The following is a 20280-nucleotide window of genomic DNA, read 5'->3' on the forward strand; positions in this document are numbered from 1 at the left end:
AACCTCAGTTTTGATAATTTGGCCCATATTCATATGTGTTCAAATAATATGTATTAAAATGTCAAATATTAATATTAGCGCCATCTAGCCGAGCGTTCCCCAAAGGTGCAGTAACGCCATCTTGGCCACCCTACCTTTTTCATTATGGTTTTATTTGAGGTACGGTTTTTTCTTAGACTTTATCTGTCTCTACGGAGTTACATATATCTTTGTCAATAGTAAACTGATTCTGTATGTGTAGAGTTGTTTAATAAAATAAATAATATACTTATGATACAAGACGTGTAGGTACAAGACATTAACATACATTTTAAACGCATCAGGAGCTGAATTTACACACACAGATATTGATAATAATAATCTGGATTTAAAATCATTGCCCCTTTATATAGGGCACTGGTCTCAAAAAGACCACCCTGTATGACTATCTTTTTGTATTTTTTTCTTGTACAGAATTTTTAGTACTCCAGGATGGCGATGAGGTTTGAATTTCGATTTTTTTTGAGTCTTGCCCGTTAAAGGGTTAAACTTCAAAAGTCAAGGTTAAACAGGAGAGCGTTATGAATAAATTTTAGAAAAAGAAACCCCAACATAGTGAACCGATTTTTATCAATCATGGCTTAGAATAAGAACACTCCCGACTAATTTAGCCTTCAAACTAAAATAGAAAAAATAACTTAAATCTAAATCAGTTCATCCGTTCGAAAGCTGCGATGCCACAAACAGACACACACAGACACGTCAAACTAAAACCCCGTCGTTTTTACGTCGGAAGTTAAAAACTGACCCCTCGTTGATTCTAATAATAGCGCCTGCAAAATAAAAATAGCTAGGCATCTTCTGGGCGAGCTCACTCCATCGTAGGTCGTAGGCCTAGGCTTTGCCTTTGGCTAGTCTGTGGCCAAGAGTAAGCCCATTTATAATAATAATAAAAAAGCTTTATCATTTAGAATAGTCATTTCGTTACCAATATTCTCTCTGACGCTTTACACGTTTCGAAAGCTGCGATGCCACAAACAGACACACACACACAGACACGTCAAACTTATAACACCCCGTCGTTTTTACGTCAGGGGGTTACAAAATTACTCTTAATAATAGCGCCTGCAAAATAATAATAGCTTTATCGTTTATAATAGTCATTTTTCTCAAACATGCAATGAAATATTGTCTTTACGTTCCTTAAAATGGGCTGGGAAGTATCGCTTTTTGGGCGCAACAACTCGAGAGGACTATAAAGGGATTTCATATTATTTTTTAGGCCTAGGTCTGCAAAGTAACTTTTTTTTTATAAAATATTGTCCTTTAGAGCATTTTTTTTTATTTCATTGTATGTTTGAGAAAAGCACTATACATGCTTCGGCGTGAAAACGGATTCCCGGCCTCGTATCCCTATCCCACTTGGCCGGAAATCCTCATTTTCCCGGCCTCTGATGTAATGTACTATTGTTACCAATATTCTCTCTGAGGCTGTACACGTTGCAGATATTTAATATAAGACTATTTTGCTGACAAACAAATAGATATTATATGGCCTGAGGGCAAGTAGTCACCGTAGAGTATGGACGTAACTATATAAGTCCAGAGGTGTTAAATATATTTTTTTATGGGAAAGGCAAACGAGCAGACAGGTCGCCTGATGGTAAGCGATCACCGCCGCCCATGGACACCCGAAACACCAGACGTGTTGGAGGTGCGTTGCCGGCCTTTAAGATGGGTGTACGCTCTTTTCTTGAAGATGTGAGTGTGGTATGGATAGATGTTGAGCTAGGTATGCTGGAATCTGTTGCGGAGGAGTACCGAAACGTGCACTGAGAGAAAATACAACCAGTTGTCATGTTCGTTCAACAAGTTTTTTGGTTAAAATAGCGCCTACGTGTTCTTTGGTTCAAACAACAAGCTACTTGTCATTTGAATCGGCAATATATTTGAATCAACAAGTCAATTTTATAAAAACAACCTGACACATATTGTTTTAAACATACGTTTGGCTGATTCAAATGGATAAACCGCAACAAGTCGAACTTGTTAAATTCACAATGCAAATTTCTCTCAGTGTGCCTGTGACCTCGTCCTATAGCCCTGAGGCGGCAATCAAGGGGTTTTAGTGGGTAAACCATGGGTCTCATTAGCCTATATGCGAGTCCCATATAACCATCCCAGCGTGCGTAGCCGAATGGCATTTCTCCGACGCCAAACCAAAACGAAACGCCGCGCCAGTTAGTCTGGCTCTGTCGCGCCAATACGCACGAGCGATAGAGATAGATACGAGCGTTTCGTTTCGTGAGCGTTTCGTGAGCGTTTGTGCCATTCGGCTACGCACCCAGGCCGGTCCCTGCGCCTGGGATGGTATGCGTAACGCATTTCCCCTCGTAAAAAAAAAGGTATTCCAGAATCTGGATTTAATTGTGGCTATGGGCTAGCAACGTGTCATCCTGTCACTGCAATATTACATTTCGGTTTCTTCTAACCCATTAAGTGCTAAGGTGAAACTTAGGTTATCAGTAATTCAGCTTTCAAACAAAAAAAAACGAAATCTAAATCGGTTCATCCGTTCGAAAGCTACGATTCCACAAACAGTCAGCCAGACACACAGACAGCCAGACAGACAGACACGTCAAACTTGTGTTTGCGTTGGGGGTTAAAAATCGAACTATGACGAGAAGTGTCCTCCAATATTTTGGATTTTTTTTTACATAACGCCTGTCTGAGAGCATTTCTTTTTTTTGCCATTTTTTTATTTTGATTTTTTTAGGGAATTTTAGGTCAGAATCACGAGTACTTTCAATCTCACTGGGAGACAAAAAGTGTCCCAGAATTTCCATACATTTTTGTTATTTTCCTCTTTTGTTACCCCATGTACGGAAAATGTACGGAACCAACATTTTGGTTTACCAACATGTACGGAAAATGGTAACAAAATAAGAAAAAATCGTATGGGAAATTTTTTTAACTACTAGGATTGAAAAAGCTGATTCTGAGTAGAAATAGCATAATTTTTTTCAAAAATATCACATCATAAAAGTGGCAAAAAAAAGAAATGCTCCTGAATGACCTACGGTAGGTACCTAAACAATTTCAATAGTTTCCACAATAAAGCACTTTCACACGACACGGTCCGCGCCCCGGAATACACAAATCGCAAATTCAGAGCGATCGCCATATTAGTATTCGTGGTAAGTGGTAACGCACTTTACTTGACGGGGAAAGTATTTTCTAAGCTTGAAAGTGATCTCGAGATGTAACGTAATGTAATCTTATGTTATGTAAAATACTACTGTACTGTACCTGTCTCTGCTTTGATTTGATTTTGCTGACGAGAGTGAGATTTAACAAACTCAACTTAGAAAACCTCTAATCAATAAGGAACTTGACAGGCCCCGTAGCCGAATGGCATTTCTCCGACGCGAAACGAAAACGAAACGCCGCGAAAGGTAGTCTGGCTCTGTCGCGCCAATACGCAAGAGCGATAGAGATAGATATCTACTAGCGTTTCGTTTCGTGAGCGTTTTGTGAGCGTTTGCGCCATTCGGCTACGCACCCTGTTCTTAAAATAAAAAAATATACCATGCACGAAATAAAGCGTCAGATAATTATTAGAAATACATGAACAGAACATTTTTATATTAAAGGAAAAAATGGAAAAATTTACGCTTCCGGCGGGACTTGATCCCGCATCATTTGCAATCCGTGCAAGGCTCTTAACCAATTGAGCTACGGAAGCCACGCCGGACATCGCAAATCTCTCCATGCCTTTCCTTATGTACACACGTCTTGGGGTGACGTCTAGCCTAGCGCCATCTACCGACAGACTATTACATCTTGTAACAAATGATGCGGGTTCAAGTCCCGCCGGAAGCGTAAATTTTTCCATTTTTTCCTTTAATATAAAAATGTTTAGAATCGTTAGCAGACGTTTCTGCTTGTTAAAAATATACATGAACAGAAGTTATTTTTAAATCGAATTTCTATTTAATAACTCAGGTAGAAATATATGAAGTAACTGAATTGATCGTGACGTCACACAATTCGATTTCATATTAATTCCATATTAGCAAGTCGTTCAAATTCGTTTTGACAGTTCTTAAAAAGAAGCTGATTTGACTAGGAGGCAAGTAGCCTATTGTAAGTATACGTATCAAACCTGGGATGGAATTTAGTGCAAAGGCGTTCTTCACAGTCATAAGGTGCATTAGGGTAATTCCGAAAGTCGTCTAATAACAAAAGTCGCATAAAAATCACCATTATTTCCATCATATTAAGATTCCCCTTTCGGAATTACAAGAGCATATCTCTCAATCGGAATTACCCTAATGCACCTTACCTACATCAAAATATCGTTTACAGGGAAAATACGGAATTGCGACGGCCCCACAGGGCAACTTGAAAACCGCATACGTGCCCCAGACAGAAAAGTTCCGCGAAAGGTCGGCTGCTGTGGACATAATACATTGAAAAAAATATCCCATTAAAAAAAAACACATAGTTCAGCTCCTTAGGTCCGATTCTAATCGTTATTAAGATATTCGCCCGTATGGAATACACACGCTGTATATCAGATTGTTTTAATATAGGTATTGTCCCGGATTTGTAAGTCCACATTTTTGACACATTTGTTTGAGGTATGTTGCGATGTGGCTAAGACGTATCGTTTGCCAAATCTAACGATTAATTTCGAATTGGTTGAATCGATTAGGGCCTATTGTACAAGGAGGCGCTTAAACAAATATACGATTTCTATCAACTTATTGAAATGTCATTTGAATCGAAATGATAGACTGCCACAGCACTAGTTTAAAAATGATTTTTTTTTTAATTTTTTTTTTATAAATTAATATCTTAAAATACTCACTAACGAAGATCCGCAAAAATGTAACATGTGCTAGATTATGTTTAAAGTAAGCGAATTATGGTTTTTAAGTACTTGATTTTTTTTTTAATATTATTACAGGATTTTATTTCAAATTTCATTAGGTTGCGCGAGTTAACGTATTGTGGACGCTGTCATGTGTCAAAAAGAGGTTCTTACAAATCTGGGACAATAGTGACCCCTGTCACTTTCATCTCATAACTACTGACCTGGCAGCACAGTAGCCAACATTAATGAATGCCGTCACTTTTGTTTTAATTATGACGAGCGATAACAAAAGGGTAACGGTGGACACGGTGCGATGAGTTGGATAGTGTGAAAATAGCGTTATTATCAGAAATAATTAGCTTTTTGGACATTAAAATTAGGTTCAGTAGGTTGTCGGTAATCTAGCACCTATAGTTTACCCCTGTAGCTGTCGCATAACGATAAAAAAAATTCAGTATAGTAGTGTACTAAAGACATCAACAAAATATAGTTATTTGTTATGCAAGAGTGCAAAGTTAAAAATAAATAAATAAAATAAATATTGGGGGACATCTTACACAGATCAACTTAGCCCCAAACTAAGCAAAGCTTGTACTATAGGTGCTAAGCGACGATATACATACTTAAATAGATAAATACATACTTATATACATAGAAAACATCCATGACTCAGGAACAAATATCTGTGCTCATCACACAAATAAATGCCCTTACCGGGATTCGAACCTGGGACCGCGGCTCAGCAGGCAGGGTCACTACCGACTGAGCCAGTTGTATTTTAACTCCGAGGGTGGAACTGAAAAACGAGCAAGACAAAGGAATTTATAGTAGAATAGAATCCTGAACTTGTCATTTGTTCTTATAAAAAATAAAAACACGCAAAAATATTTAGGGAAAATATAATTTTGCCACTTCCAGGCTGTGAAATAGCGCCATCTACTTGTAAGCCAATAGCGCCCTTACATTTCACTTTCAGAGGCACGCTTTTTTGTATGGGCTTTGTCTTTCTTGTATACACTATTTTATCTACAAATTATTTGTTTAGGTTATTTTAAATTCCTAAAAGTACAAAGTGTAGTACAAACAACTGGGGGACTGAAATCTTCTCGAGGCTGAGGCGTAGGGTTAGAGCTGGCGTAGCTTTATTTGACGTTCATATATGCGCATTGTAATATGGCTACTTGAAAAATAAATATTTAATTTTCATTTTCAAACATAGTAAATGTCAAAATTTAGTGAAATTACAACGCAGATTCTCTTTAATTCACGCCTGACTCCACAAAAAACCCACAGTTGATCACAATTGATTCGCATTTGTTCTTTTCGTACGTATCAATGTTCCAAATACATGTGATTGACCCTTTCTTTCCTTTGGCAACAATGGCTGACAGGCTATCTGTATTGTAGTGGTGTACCTACTGTTGACTCGCCAGACTCGAGTCTTTTGAGTCTACTTAGCTCGACTTAAGTCAGGCTAAGTTTTACTTAAGTCTGAACTTAAGTTACTTATTCTGAAGTTCTCTATCAGACTTGAGTCTCATGTTAATACTTCAACCTTTTTAAAATATGCCATGAAATAGTTATTTGTTTTACAAGGGGGCAAAGTTGTTGTTTAACCGCACGTGCCAATATTATTGATATTCGAGCAAGCGAAAGATTCCAATATTGAACCGCGAGCGTAGCGAGTGGTTCAAAAAGTGGAATCTTGAGCGTTGCGAGGGTTTCAAGGCACAAAGGTTAAACAAACTTTGCCACCGAGTGAAACACAAAATTTTTCACCACACCAACATGAACAAAATACTGACTATATAACATCAAACTAAATGAAATCCATCAATCTATTCAATATTTATGATTCAAAATCATCATTTATAGGTAAATTCTACCAGCCAGCTTAAGACATAAAGTTAAAATTTGTATATAATTACTTTGCACTCTTGTGGATAAAATGCAATTTTGCTATCTGATTTCGAATAGCAAAGTAAGCCTTTACCATTTGGTGTGATGAAAAAATACATTCAAAACACATTTTTTTCCGTATTAAACGTTCTCCAAAGAGCGACGCCTTTTTTTTGTTAATAAAAGTCTATGCAAACTAAATTTTTTGATTGACTGACGTAGGTATTCGGATTATGTAATAGAAAACAATTTCTTCAAGCAAAAACTGCTACTACCTAAGTATATTATAAGACAAAATTTTAATTTTTTCTATTTTTCATTTTTTTATTTTGATTTTTTTAGGGAATTTTAGGTCAATTGTACTCAGAATCACGAGTACTTTCAATCTCACTGGGAGACAAAAAGTGTCCCAGAGTTTCCATACATTTTTGTTACTTTCCTCTTACAACAAAATAAGAAAAAATCGTATGGGACAATTTTTTTGAACTACTAGGATTGAAGAAGTGATTCTGAGTAGAAATACCATATTTTTTTCAAAAATACTTAAAAGTCAGTCTTACCAACACTAGTATAGTATAGAGTACTTACTGTAGAGAAAGGCACAATGCAGATGTATGGCGGCAAGTGACATATCGAACCAGATCTGAACTGTACGGAGAACAGGAAAGGTGTAGAGACTTCATTGCATTAAAATTATTGTATACTAAACATTTAAATTACAATTTGAATCTCGTTAGAAGTAACAAAGATATATCATAGTTACTTATGGATGATTTGTATTTTATTATTGAATATATTTTTTTAAATATAAGCAATTTTGGATCTATTTTGTCACATTGTCCTGGCTGTTGCACTTCGAGAAGACTATTGGTCCGCTTGTCAACGATTCACAATAAAATAATCGCAATACCGACGCCGGACTAATCCCTATGGATTAGTCCGGCTTCCCTACGATTTTTTTATTTGACTTTTCCAGTGCTGAATACCAAATTGCAAATTACAATTTTTAATTATTTAAAATGTGCAACAGCAACGTCTTATAAAAATGTGCATTTTAAAGGCCCAGAGGCGCAATTCAGGATTTATTGAAATAAAAAATAAAGTTTTATTTCAGGCAACACGTACAGTTACATTGCACCCATATCAATAAAATGTAGAATGTTTAGCAAAAAGCAATACTTAATTTTAAAATAAAATTAGATAAATTTAAGAAATACTGGCTAGTTGTCGCAATTGTAAATACGCTCCTTCATAGGTCCATGTATCGACGTGGAAGGTAAACTAGTAGGTATTAGACACCAAATAAGCATACAATATCTTTTTTTTTTAGTATGAATAGGTAGACATTTGACCACGATCACAGAAAGGCGGCGACTCCACTCATCCGCTGTTCTAATCCGAGAGAGCTGAATCGAAGCGGAACTCGCATTTTCACTGCGCACGCTCATTACCATCGCCATTAAACGAGGAACCGACACGCTGAAACATTTACATACTCTGCCGAAACTTCAGGGGGAAAAGGGGTCATCCAAATTTTCCTCCCTTTTTAGAACAAGAAATCGATTGAAGTTTATATACTCTGAGGGAGGAAAATGGGGACGACTCCCATTTCCCCCAAATTTAGCCATTAGTACCGCCACTAAGCGAGGAAACGACACGATGAAACATTTCCAATGCTTACTGTGAATGCAGTTTTCCCATCTTGATAGCCCAAGTTACTTATTTACTTAAATACTTTTCATACCTTAACTTTAACTCAATACCTTAACACGCGTCTTTAAGGTTGAATGAACAGATGTATTTGCGTATAAACACACGATATTTTTTGTCCTGAGCTGTTCCTTCCAAAAATTGTATGGGCTTTTTTGTCTCCTGTTTTTTGTCCTAGATCGAAAGAGCTTGTGGTTTTGAGCAGGAAAAGCATAAAATTTACCTATTTTAGGAAAAAAATCTCTCCACGACAAAATGCTGTCACCAAAGTTAGTTACTATTAAGAATTATTATATGTACTTAATTAATTTTTAGATTTCTAGATTTTCTTTTTCTGTTTTCTTTTTGTTTCCAATGCCATTAATCTTCACTTTAAGGTTGACTGGTAGAGAATGCCTCATGGCATTAAGTTCGCCTTTTGTACATTAAGTTTGTCTTGTGTGCAATAAAGTTTAAATAAATAAATAAAAGGTGTGACAAGTCCAACTCATTTTGCGCTAAGGGCCACTTGCACCAACGAAAATGGAGGGTTAACCCACCATTTTATATGGTATTTGACAGATGACATCCCACTAACCCTGAGTTAAGTGGTTGTTGTAAGTGGGCCTAAATGTCAATTCAATTGTAAATTGTAACCGATGTCTTTAAACTTTTCCATCTGTTAAAAATAGAGTAACTAAAAGGCATAAGTACCTATTTCTGTGACTTTTGGGTCTGGCTCTTAGACTACTTTTGTTCTACTAAAGCATGTGGTTTGAAAGCTCTAAGCTCTGTGACTAAAGCTTGGTACTGCAACTTTGAAGGAGCTATACACGCGACACTTGGAGGGCAATGCTGTACGAAAGTTATGGGATGTGGCTCTTGTCGATACAAAGATGTCGATGTTTTAACAAAGTATTATAATTGTTTAAATCAAATTTAATCACTGCCAACTACTTTTGCTTTTTTAATTTGCTTTGCTTTTTTAATTTTGTTGTAAAACTGTTCGGCCTTATAATTATTTCATTTTATTTTTCCTTTATTACACACATTCTAATGCCTACCTGTTAGCTAACATAAAGCATAATAAGGAAAATCCACATAATATCAATGTATTATTTTATCACATAGAAATTGATTGAAAACCACAATAATTATACTGCAACTAGTTATAAGTACACTACTAATAAACGGCGTCGACGGTACACAATTGCTAAAACTTCAAATAACCTTATTTATAAATAAAATAAATAAATAAATATTGGGGACACCTTACACAGATCAACTTAGCCCCAAACTAAGCAAAGCTTGTACCTACTATGGGTGCCAGGCGACGATATACATACTTAAATAGATAAATACATACTTATATACATAGAAAACATCCATGACTCAGGAACAAATATCTGTGCTCATCACACAAATAAATGCCCTTACCGGGATTCGAACCCAGGACCGCGGCTTAGCAGGCAGGGTCACTACCGACTGACCGGACCGGTCGTCAAGTTATGTAACATAATATAGTTCAAATTACGAAACAAATACAATAAACACATTTTTTATGATACCCGTATAAAGTACTAATATACTACTGCAATAAAGTATGGGGTTCTTCAAAAAAGGACTGCACAAATTTCTAATGACTCTGCAACGCGCATGACACCCCTTGAGTTGCAGGCGTCCATAGGTTACGGTGACCGCTTTCCATCAGGCGGGCCGTATACCTGTTTGCCACCGACGTGGTATAAAAAAAATACTATATTACCCTAAAAATCGTATCGCACCACTTATCGATATCCCGCCTCCCTATCCATTCTAATCCGCGATACGAATCAGCCGCGATCACCGGCAGTAGCGAGCGCCAAACCTCGCGAACCGCCGCGCCGCTCCGCGTAAAAAAAAACAAACTGTCAAAAATGCGCGGCAAAATATGAGGCGTTTTTAAACTCCGAATTCCATAGGCTAAGCATGAATGACTTTTTAATGTTCGGATACAAGTTTTTTAGCCATGAAATGTGAGGTGTTTAATAAATAGTTGTTTTATTTTTTGTAAATATGGTGTGGAAGAGAGTGTTTTTGGCGGCGGTACTGTCTTCGGTTTTGGATGTCCACAGTGAAGAGCTGTTCGGTAATAATGTAAGTGATTATAATTAATATTATTTACCTTTTTAATTATTTTTAGAAAACAATATTGAAATAGATTTTGGTTTTGTTTTTAAGAGGGTCGAAAATGCATATATTAAAAAAAATATAGGACATTCTTGCACAGATTGACTGAGTCCCACGGTAAGCTCAAGAAGGCTTGTTTTGTGGGTACACAGACATCGATATATATAATATACAAATACTTATATACATAGAAAACATCCATGACTCAGGAACAAATATATCTGCTCATCACACAAATAAATGCCCTTACGGGGATTCGACCCCGGGACCGCGGCGTTGCAGGCACAGGCAGGGACACTACGTGCTAAGCCAGATCGGTCGGCATATATAGAGTTGCAGGCCCTAGAACTGAAATCTTTGTTTTAAAAGTTATATAAGTACACAAAATATTAAAAAAAAAACTGACCTAATGTATGGATGTAATTGTACTCTACTTGCGCATATAAAACTTTCATACATAATAAAAACAGAACGCCTTTTTTGCCACAAAAGCGAGTAATACTCCAAACCAACACGAAACTGAAGTCACAAGTCTCATTTTAACTGACCACAAACGACTCAACAATCGTGCCTTTCTTATACATTAAGAAAATCTAGATTTTGGGCAAAAAAAAATTAGAAAGAGAACACTGGTTCAAAAGTAATGTGGTATAGAAATTGAACTTAAAAATATGACATAAATTATGTCACATAATCCATTCACCATTCAAATAATTAGATAACTTCAATGTACAGAAATTATGACATAATTATAGATAGTTATTATGACAATGTGGGCAACAATCAACCCGAGGAAAATATAATTATGAGTTATGCACGTGGGTTCCATTTTGTATTTTGTTTTCAATTTTATTTATCGAGATCTTTTAAGTGTTAAATCTACGTTAATAACAATTCACTTATAATACAAAGTTCTTTATGTTAAGAATTGTTATTTAAAGGTGAGGCGTATATAGCTGACTCGGAACCCTTTAGTTTTTGCTGCAATGCACACAGTCAAGTGTGTAGCAATTTTTTTTATGATGTGGATGTATTTCGTAATTTTTAAGTCCATTTGTATGTCTTTGTAATATTTGTGTTGTATTTTTAATTGTGTGTTATTATTGCAGAAATCAAATAAAGCTTTTATTTATCTATCTATATATCATTTATTCAAGTAACATAGTAAATAAATACTATGTAACTTGAATTTAACTTTATTTCACAAAAAACAAATTGTCAATTGGACTTAATGCCGAAAGAAAATTAGAATATAATAAAAAATAATTTTACTGACTATCAACTGACTGTTAATTTTACTGACTTTCACACAAATTGTAAAAAAAATTTACGTTTCCGTAATGCACTTTTAGGTCTGGAAGAGTTTTGGCGAGATTTTTTTTTTACTTTTTGAATAGTTAGTAGTTTTGGTACAAATACATATTGTAAAAAATTATAGACTTTCGTTACTGGTTTAACTCTAATCTAGTTTAATCGTAAGCACTATATTATTACTAAAAAAGCTACTGCCACCCACCGCGCACCCACACAGTCTACAATTCTATCATAAATTGACCTTAAAGTTCATACAAACTATATGTAACTACAGATCAAAGTTAAACTATTACTTCATAATTTTGAATGCCCTGTATCCAAGAGGAAATAATAAAATAAGTTATGAAACCAAAAGCAGGAAAGACCTCTTTAGAAGATCAGATAGGCTATTGACCTCATATTACTTACGGGTGCAAATTTGCCCTTTGTTTGTAGGGTTATGTAATTTAAAGCACTTCTATAGATGCAACGTTTTATCTGACTGGGCGATAATTCTAAATCATAATCACAAAATACGGTGGTGACTTTGATTTTTAGGGTTACCAAAAACTTGGCAAAAATGTACAAAAGGAATGTGCAAAGGTAATGGTGCGACTTTGTCTATCTGCCTCTCTGTCACATTACTAAATACATCTAGATTTGTTTTCAATATTCTGCCGTCCGATCACTAAAACCCCTCTAAGCTGCATATTACCAGTTTTCATTTGGATAAATATTCTTAAATAGGAAAGAATTCCCCATCGACTGGTCTTGGAATCATATTTTTATCATTTTTAGTTACCGAGATACAGAGTCGACATACCTCGCTAAGTGCACTATTTTATAACCCTTTTCAATAGTATAAAACCGCAAACCCACATTTGTCTTCTATAACTTATATTAAAGCGCTTAGCAGTTGTTTATCTTCATAGTTTTATCACACGATACATAACTATAACAACGTTACTTGACATAAGCTTCATAAATTCCCATTAAAGCCGTTTAATTGCGTTATTACATTTTATAACATTCACTTTTTTAAATAAAATACTACGCTTAAACACGGCTAAAGTCCTTTAGCCGTGTATTTAAAGACTTTCATTGTAATTTCGGTTACAAATACATCACTAAAACCTAGTTACTGCGCTTTACGGTGAATTTATTACTAAAAAATATTCATAATGCCACACTGAAACAGGACAAACCAGCAAAGCTACGCTAAAACCCCGCTAGTTGTAAAAGTATACCTTCCAAAGTTATTGCGCCAGTCCGACAGTCGGCCGAGCGGCTCGCGCGCAGAAGGTTGTGCGAAGGCTGTAGTGACCGGTGAATGAACATTTTCTCCTTAAAATGTTAAGAAACCGAAGACCAGGTAAGTGTTAAATATCTTTTTTAAGGTTTTTTCAAGCACAACTTGCGTTTTGCTAACGTATTATCACACGTTTGCCGCGACAAGTAAATACCTAACTCATAAGTTATTCGATCAAGAGCCCAGTTAAAACTATTGTGTACAAATAAAGCGTAAACAAAAAAGTCAAGAAATTACATTGTACCATCCTATTGCTATGTAGGCATTGCCATAGCCACATACATTTTGTAAGCATTTATTTACCTTACAATGTTTTAGTACCTATGTAGGTATGGATTACTTGCGCAACATTATATTACCGTCAAGCTGATTTAATAATGCAGTCAAAAATCAAATTAATTAATGTTATTTCTTTTAGGCTTGTTACGAACTTCAGGATACAAATGATAACAGAGATCTGCGAATAAAATGAATACCGAAAAACCGACCACAAGTCATCACACCAGCAGTAAGTTTAGTAAATGTAGAACAGAAGGGGATTGCTCAACTCGATCTTTACCAAGGAACATTCTATCGTTGTGTATTGTTTCAAGAATTTTTGAGATTGATACCTCAGAATTCTTTGTCTAACTTAGCCACGTCGAACGTTTCTGCATTAATTTTCAATGCTGACGAAAATACATCAATTTTAAAACTCCCTTTTACTGGTCCAAGCTAAAACCGTTGCTGACGATCATCGAATTTGGGTTTATCCTTCGTTGTAACAAAATCGAACAACGTTTACTTCTTTAATCATTCGTAAAATGCTTCTCATCTTGATATAAGGAAAGAAGGTTTTTGACTATTCCGTCGCAGACGCATTGAAACTACAAGTGATGACTCGAAAGAAGAAGAACTCTATACCTAGCATGTAAAAATTGTAAAATGACAACATATGTATCATCCAAAATGAAGCTTTATCTTGATTTATCCGCTCCAATTCATACAAACAACAGAGAAACAGACTTAAATTTAACCTAGTTAATACAATTTTAAGCAATGATGCACCTGATTTTACCAGAAATTGTTAACAAAGATCTCTATATTGATTCTAGTTTAAAGAAAAAAAAATGTATGATATATAAGTATTCTGCTGTACCAATTCATTCAGACCCTTCAAATCCAGAAGTTTTACATACAGAAAAGGAGGACTGACCTACACATAAGTACATATAACCATTTATCGATGTAGAACCACCGTCGATATAGAGCACTACACTCCTAATATTAATATTAATAATACAACTGTCGAAAACCAAACGCACGAAAAAAGAAAAATAAATTTTAAGAAGAACGGAATCAAGCGGAAAGAGAGAAAATTATTATGTCAAACAATCCTAAATGTATTTTGAATTTTTGAAGTATTAAATAAATAAAGATTGCTATTTTCACTTGCTTGGCGAATAATAAATGAAATCCGTGTTTCTTTTTGTAAGAACTGCCAATGTCAACCGTTTTTAACCTTATATAACTCGGTAATAAAAACATTATTTTAATAGTGTATTATAGTAATAATACGAATAACTTTGGATATCCAAGAGCGACACCTTTCGCCGTGTCGGTATAGCAAATTGATTTGTTGCAATGTAAAAAGCGAATTTTATTGTTTCATATTAATGTTATGTTAGTTTTCACTAATGTTAGAATATTATATTAAGTTTAAATATGTTAATTTGTAACATAACTTATAACGAGGTTTTTTATGCATGCAAATAAATGGTTACAATATCATACAGTTGTCTTTTATTCATTTAACAAATTGAATTGCTCTTGAAACTTAGTGCAGGTACTGCGGGTAAACGGGACATTGCTAAAATGATAAACTCCTTTTAAAAAGAATGACAATGCTAAAACCTAGTAATCGTCGCTGGTTTGTCATATAGCGGGCTTTTAGATTAGGAATGCATACAAATTATTTCGATGTTAGTAGTCATTGCATAGCTTAAAAACGGTTACAGCATTTTTTAGAGCATATACGATAGTATAAAATTGTTTAGTGTCTTTGCGGTTATTAAGCTATGTTTTTAGATTATTATGCATTGCTCAGTTACGATTACTATAAACACGTAAATTTACTTTGCCGTTATTAAGCCATGTTTTATGTATTATTCAATCCTAAAAAACGGCTAAAGTATACTTAACCGTGTTTTAACAGTAAAATCATACATATTTTAGGAATTATTTGCATAACTTAAACACAAAATGGCGAATTTCTAATACATTAAACCATATTTAATTAAATTGATTTTAAATAATGTTAGCGTGAATTTAGTTTTAATTTAAGAATAAAAGAAATCTGGACTAAATCGACACATTTCCTAGAGATATGGGTTTTTATGTTTTTTGCCCATATCTCAAAACTATCATTTGTGGGTTAGATGGGTTTTAGTGATAGGACGGCAGTATTGGCTTCCAGAAATCTATTATAATGATTTTCCGACTCGTCGGCATCTCAAAACAAGTACTTACTCGCTCTAAAATTATTAATGTAGGTATCGTACTTAAATGCATATATCGTTTAGATAAGACCTAAATTAAGATAGCTGATGACGATTTAAAACGTTATTGAGAAAACTAATAATATCACCTAAGATATGACAATAATGACCATCTACCTAAGTGATCGGGTTTTGGTAGCAACGCCGCAGTAATATCAAGTTAAAAATGTTAAAATAGTAACATAGATACAATTTTAGGCTTGTGTTGCTTTTGAAACTGCTAGAAACTACTATAGAATGAAATTTAGATAGGTCGGAAATTTTTCCCGAGTAGAAACCAAATCCCGATCCTGTATTAATATTTTCTTTTCTATTTCTTCCTTATGGGCATTTTCAGAATTTGGGTCCCCCCAATTAGCAAAAGTTGTTAACAAAAATTAACTCGCTGTCAGTTTTGTGACGACAATCAAGCATAAAATCTGTCTAAAAATTTACTTTTTTCACATTCCGAATGTAGATTATCGGTTAAAAAGTAATTAACAAAAAAACAATATTTTTATTGAAATTTCATGCTTAATTATCGTCAGAAAACTGACAGTGAGTTATTTTTTGTTAACAATTTATGCTAATTGGGGGGTCTCAAAGTCTGAAAATGCCCTTATACCAGGTTTTCAGGATTCAAATGAGGAGTTGGCATTTAAACCTTTCTAAATATACGAAACATTTCAATATGTATTTTATAAATTAAGCTATCAACGAGCAAAATGAATACATTACCTCAAAACACTGCATTCAAGTTGACCACACATTATTCATACAATGGCCTGGGTTATTACAGTCACGTCATGCGGACCAATCTTCATGACAGTGGCTGGCTCGCAAAATTGTCCGCCATGCATGTCAGGCAACATTATGATGTTTATGCAAAAACTGAAGGATCAAGGGCTAGGTCATATTATTATTGCTGTTTTGTTGTGCTTTCTGTTTTATGTTATACTAACAATTAGCTTTAAAATATTCAATAATGTATAAGTACTAACCATTATGGACCAGTTGTTGTTTGTGATAATAAATAAATTAAATCAAATTAAATATAAAAAAAAATCAATAAAAGTAAAATCAATCGAAAATCGCTCGACGTATTTCTCCGTAACGAGGAGCGTTTTCACTCTCTAAATCCATTTAATTAAGTATAAATTAAATATGTCAGTGTTTCAAGATAGTTTCGTTATCAAAATAAGGCCTAGGCCTAAGCAATAATGAAATACAGCTATTTTATTTGTGTTAAAACATCATATTCGTTTGAGTAAGCCCATTTATATATAAAAAAAACAATAAGATGTAATTTGGAAAGTTATCTAATTATCACATACCTATTTTATTCATTAGTTATAATTACTTAGTCATAAAAAACAGGACTCCTTAACTCAAAAAATCTTTATTAGTTAAGAAAAAACATGTTATTTGTAATTATTTATAGAAATAAACAGTTTAATTATAATTTTTTACCATGTTCATTTAATTTTGATTTCGTCAACTACTGAGACCTACTGAGAAAATAATTGTTGACACGTTGTTGTAATTACTTAAAACAAACGATTTTTAAAATTAAATCGACATCGTGCAGTTTTAACACTAATATTTATATTTAAAAAGGCAAAATCCAATACAATTGATCGATTATTGATATTATCGATAACGAACGCAACAACACTATAATATTTTCAAAACTCCGAATAAATGTATTTTTTATTTTATTTAACACACCTAATGTAAAATTCAATTCGTATAATTAATTAGGATAAAAAGAGGAGAGTTGCTTTAGTAAATAAATCCCTTTGTTTGTATCTTGGGGCATTAGGGCGCAAGACCGCAGGGGTATCATAGCAACAATAATTTAGTTGACACCGCAATGTCACCTTCATTTTTTGTCCAATAACGATGGAAACAGTCTATAAAATTTGGCATTTAAGAAGTAGCCTTTTCTAATAAAAACTAGGTATTCCAATCTTTGCTAATATGCTTAAATTATTTTTCACCACACCAACTGGTAAAGGCTTTCTTTGCTATTCGAAAACAGATAGCAAAATTGCATTTTATCCACAAGGGAGCAAAGTAATTTCATACAAATTTTAACTCGATGTCTTAATCTGGCTGCTAGATTTTACCTATAAATGATGATTTTGAATCATAAATATTGAATAAATTTATGGATTTGATTTATTTTGATGTTTTATAGTCAGTATTTTGTTCGTGTTGGTGTGGTGAAAAATGTTGTGTTTCACTCGGTGGCAAAGTTTGTTTAACCTTCGTGCCTTGATACCCTCGCCACGCTCAAGATTCCACTTTTTGAACCACTCGCTACGCTCGCGGTTCAATATTGGAATCTTTCGCTTGCTCAGGTATCAATATTGGCACGTGCGGTAAAACAACTACTTTGCCCCCTTGTAAAACAAATAACTATTTATTTAGTCTAGCAATTATTTACGAGGTGATTATATAGGTCATGAGACAAATTTTACTATGGGATCAATACCGAAATTGCGAAAAAAATTGTCTGTTGCATACATTTTTACTGACCGTCCTTGACATTTTTCCAAGGGAAATTTTCCCCATAAAATACACACTTACCCTGCAAGAGCATTTCTTTTTTATTTCGATTTTTTTAGGGAATTTTAGGTCAATTGTACTCAGAATCACGAGTACTTTCAATCTCACTGGGAGACAAAAAGTGTCCCAGAAGTTCCATACATTTTTGTTACTTTCCTCTTTTGTTACCCCACACAACCTGTAAGGAAACTGTTAACAAAATAAGAAAAAATCGTATGGGACAAGTTTTTGACTACTAGGATTGAAAAAGCTAGTGATTCTGAGTAGAAATAGCATACATTTTTTTTTAAATATCACATTTCATAAAAGTGGCGAAAAAAAAAGAAATGCTCACAAATGGGTGACTAATTAACAACCTGCATAACTATTTAAAAAAAAAATATTTCAAGCGGATTACTCACGTATTAAGTCGATATAGCGTCGCGCTCTCGACATGTAAAGGCGGGGTCGCTACTCTTGAGAAAGGTCCTCGAAATTGGACCGAAACATGTCGAACGCTATATCGACTTAATACGTGAGTAACCCGCTTAAAATATTTTTAAATATGTATGAGTCTCACGGGAGTTTTATAGTTAAAACCTGCATAACTTATAAAATTTATAAATAAAGCTACTTATTTAATATTAGATGTATAAAAAATATTCAAATGACATTTTAAAGGCAAGTCGTTTCGATTATGTCTAGGATCATAGTTCGAAAGAGTTGTACAAATAAAATTTGCATATGGCATTTAGCGATGATAATTATAATTATTACTTTTAGTCAACACTGTTCTTTATTATTTTAACATTTGAACAATAAGAGAAAGTTAAGTGAAAAACATACCGTTGTGTATTATTTACTAAAATTACGCAAGCAATGTCTTTACTCTTGTTATTTTTTTAAATTATTCTGTACGCTGTTCGCCTTGTGAAAGTTTTCTAAATCCTTACTTAAATATAGGAGACTAAATGTATAAAAGATTTACTAGTATTTTATGTTTCCCTTCCCACACAGAACAAAATGATAAATATTTTATTATTACCACATTTTTATCATCATATATGTGTATAATATGTGGTCGGCAGTACTAGACTGCCGACTGGGCGTTTCTCCATAAACTGTCTACTTCGCACAACTCTGTAAGTTCGGCGCCCAGCTTATGGCCGCATGCGTCGGGCTTCGCCCGACACTTTAAGTTAGAGGGCGCCTTAGGTGCCCGGCTTAGTACCGCGTGATATTTTAAGTTAGAGGGCGCCGAAGGCGCCCGGCTTAGGACCGCGTGCGGTCTCTACGGCGGTTCTGCGATTGGTCACTGCTTTCGAGCCTTGATGTCACAGTCGTCCGTAAACGTTGCTAATTGCTTACCACGAGGCAATACGTTTGCTAATTTACCTATATAAAAATCCGCGCAATGTGTAATAGTTCCATCCCACCGAATATGAGGCAAGCCATGGGTTCCCATCCGACTGAACACGGCGAAAGCATCTAGATAGCTGCGGCCTTGTCTAATTATTAGTTGCAGCGTGAAACCGCTAAATCAAGCATTGGGAAAACTTCAGAAAAATTACTATTGCAATAACCTAACCACAAAATTAAAATTTTGAAAAAACCCCCGAACACGACATACATACATACATACAATCACGCCTGCATCCCATAAAGGGGTAGGCAGAACACATAAAACCACTAAAGCTTCAGTGCCACTCTTGGTAAATAAGGGGTTGAAAGAAAACGAAACTGTGGCATTGCAGTGACAGGTTGCCAGCCTCTCGCCTACGCCACAATTTAACCCATGTCCCATAGTCGCCTTCTACGACACCCACGGGAAGAAAGGGGGAACACGACATAGTAGACTGATTTTCATGAAACATGGCTAAGAACACTCCCAACTAACTCAGCTTTCAGACAAAAGAAACTAAATCTAAATCGGTTCATCCGTTCGTGAGCTACGATGCCACAGACAGACACACAGACAGACAAACAGACAGAGACGT

General features: G+C 34.9%; 1 protein-coding gene across 1 annotated transcript in view; it reads left to right on the forward strand.

Annotated features, from left to right (window-relative positions):
- Window positions 1-10426: 10426 nt before the first annotated feature.
- LOC125234961 (A disintegrin and metalloproteinase with thrombospondin motifs 16-like) overlaps window positions 10427-20280 on the forward strand; it is a 115052-nt gene continuing 105198 nt past the window's right edge. Inside the window, exon 1 of the mRNA XM_048141382.1 lies at window positions 10427-10582. Within this exon, the coding sequence (XP_047997339.1) occupies window positions 10502-10582 (81 nt within the window). The 5' untranslated portion in view covers window positions 10427-10501. The remainder of the gene's footprint in view (window positions 10583-20280) is intronic.

This window comes from Leguminivora glycinivorella, chromosome 16, assembly GCF_023078275.1.
Source record: "Leguminivora glycinivorella isolate SPB_JAAS2020 chromosome 16, LegGlyc_1.1, whole genome shotgun sequence".
NCBI classification, from domain to species: Eukaryota; Metazoa; Arthropoda; class Insecta; order Lepidoptera; family Tortricidae; genus Leguminivora; species Leguminivora glycinivorella.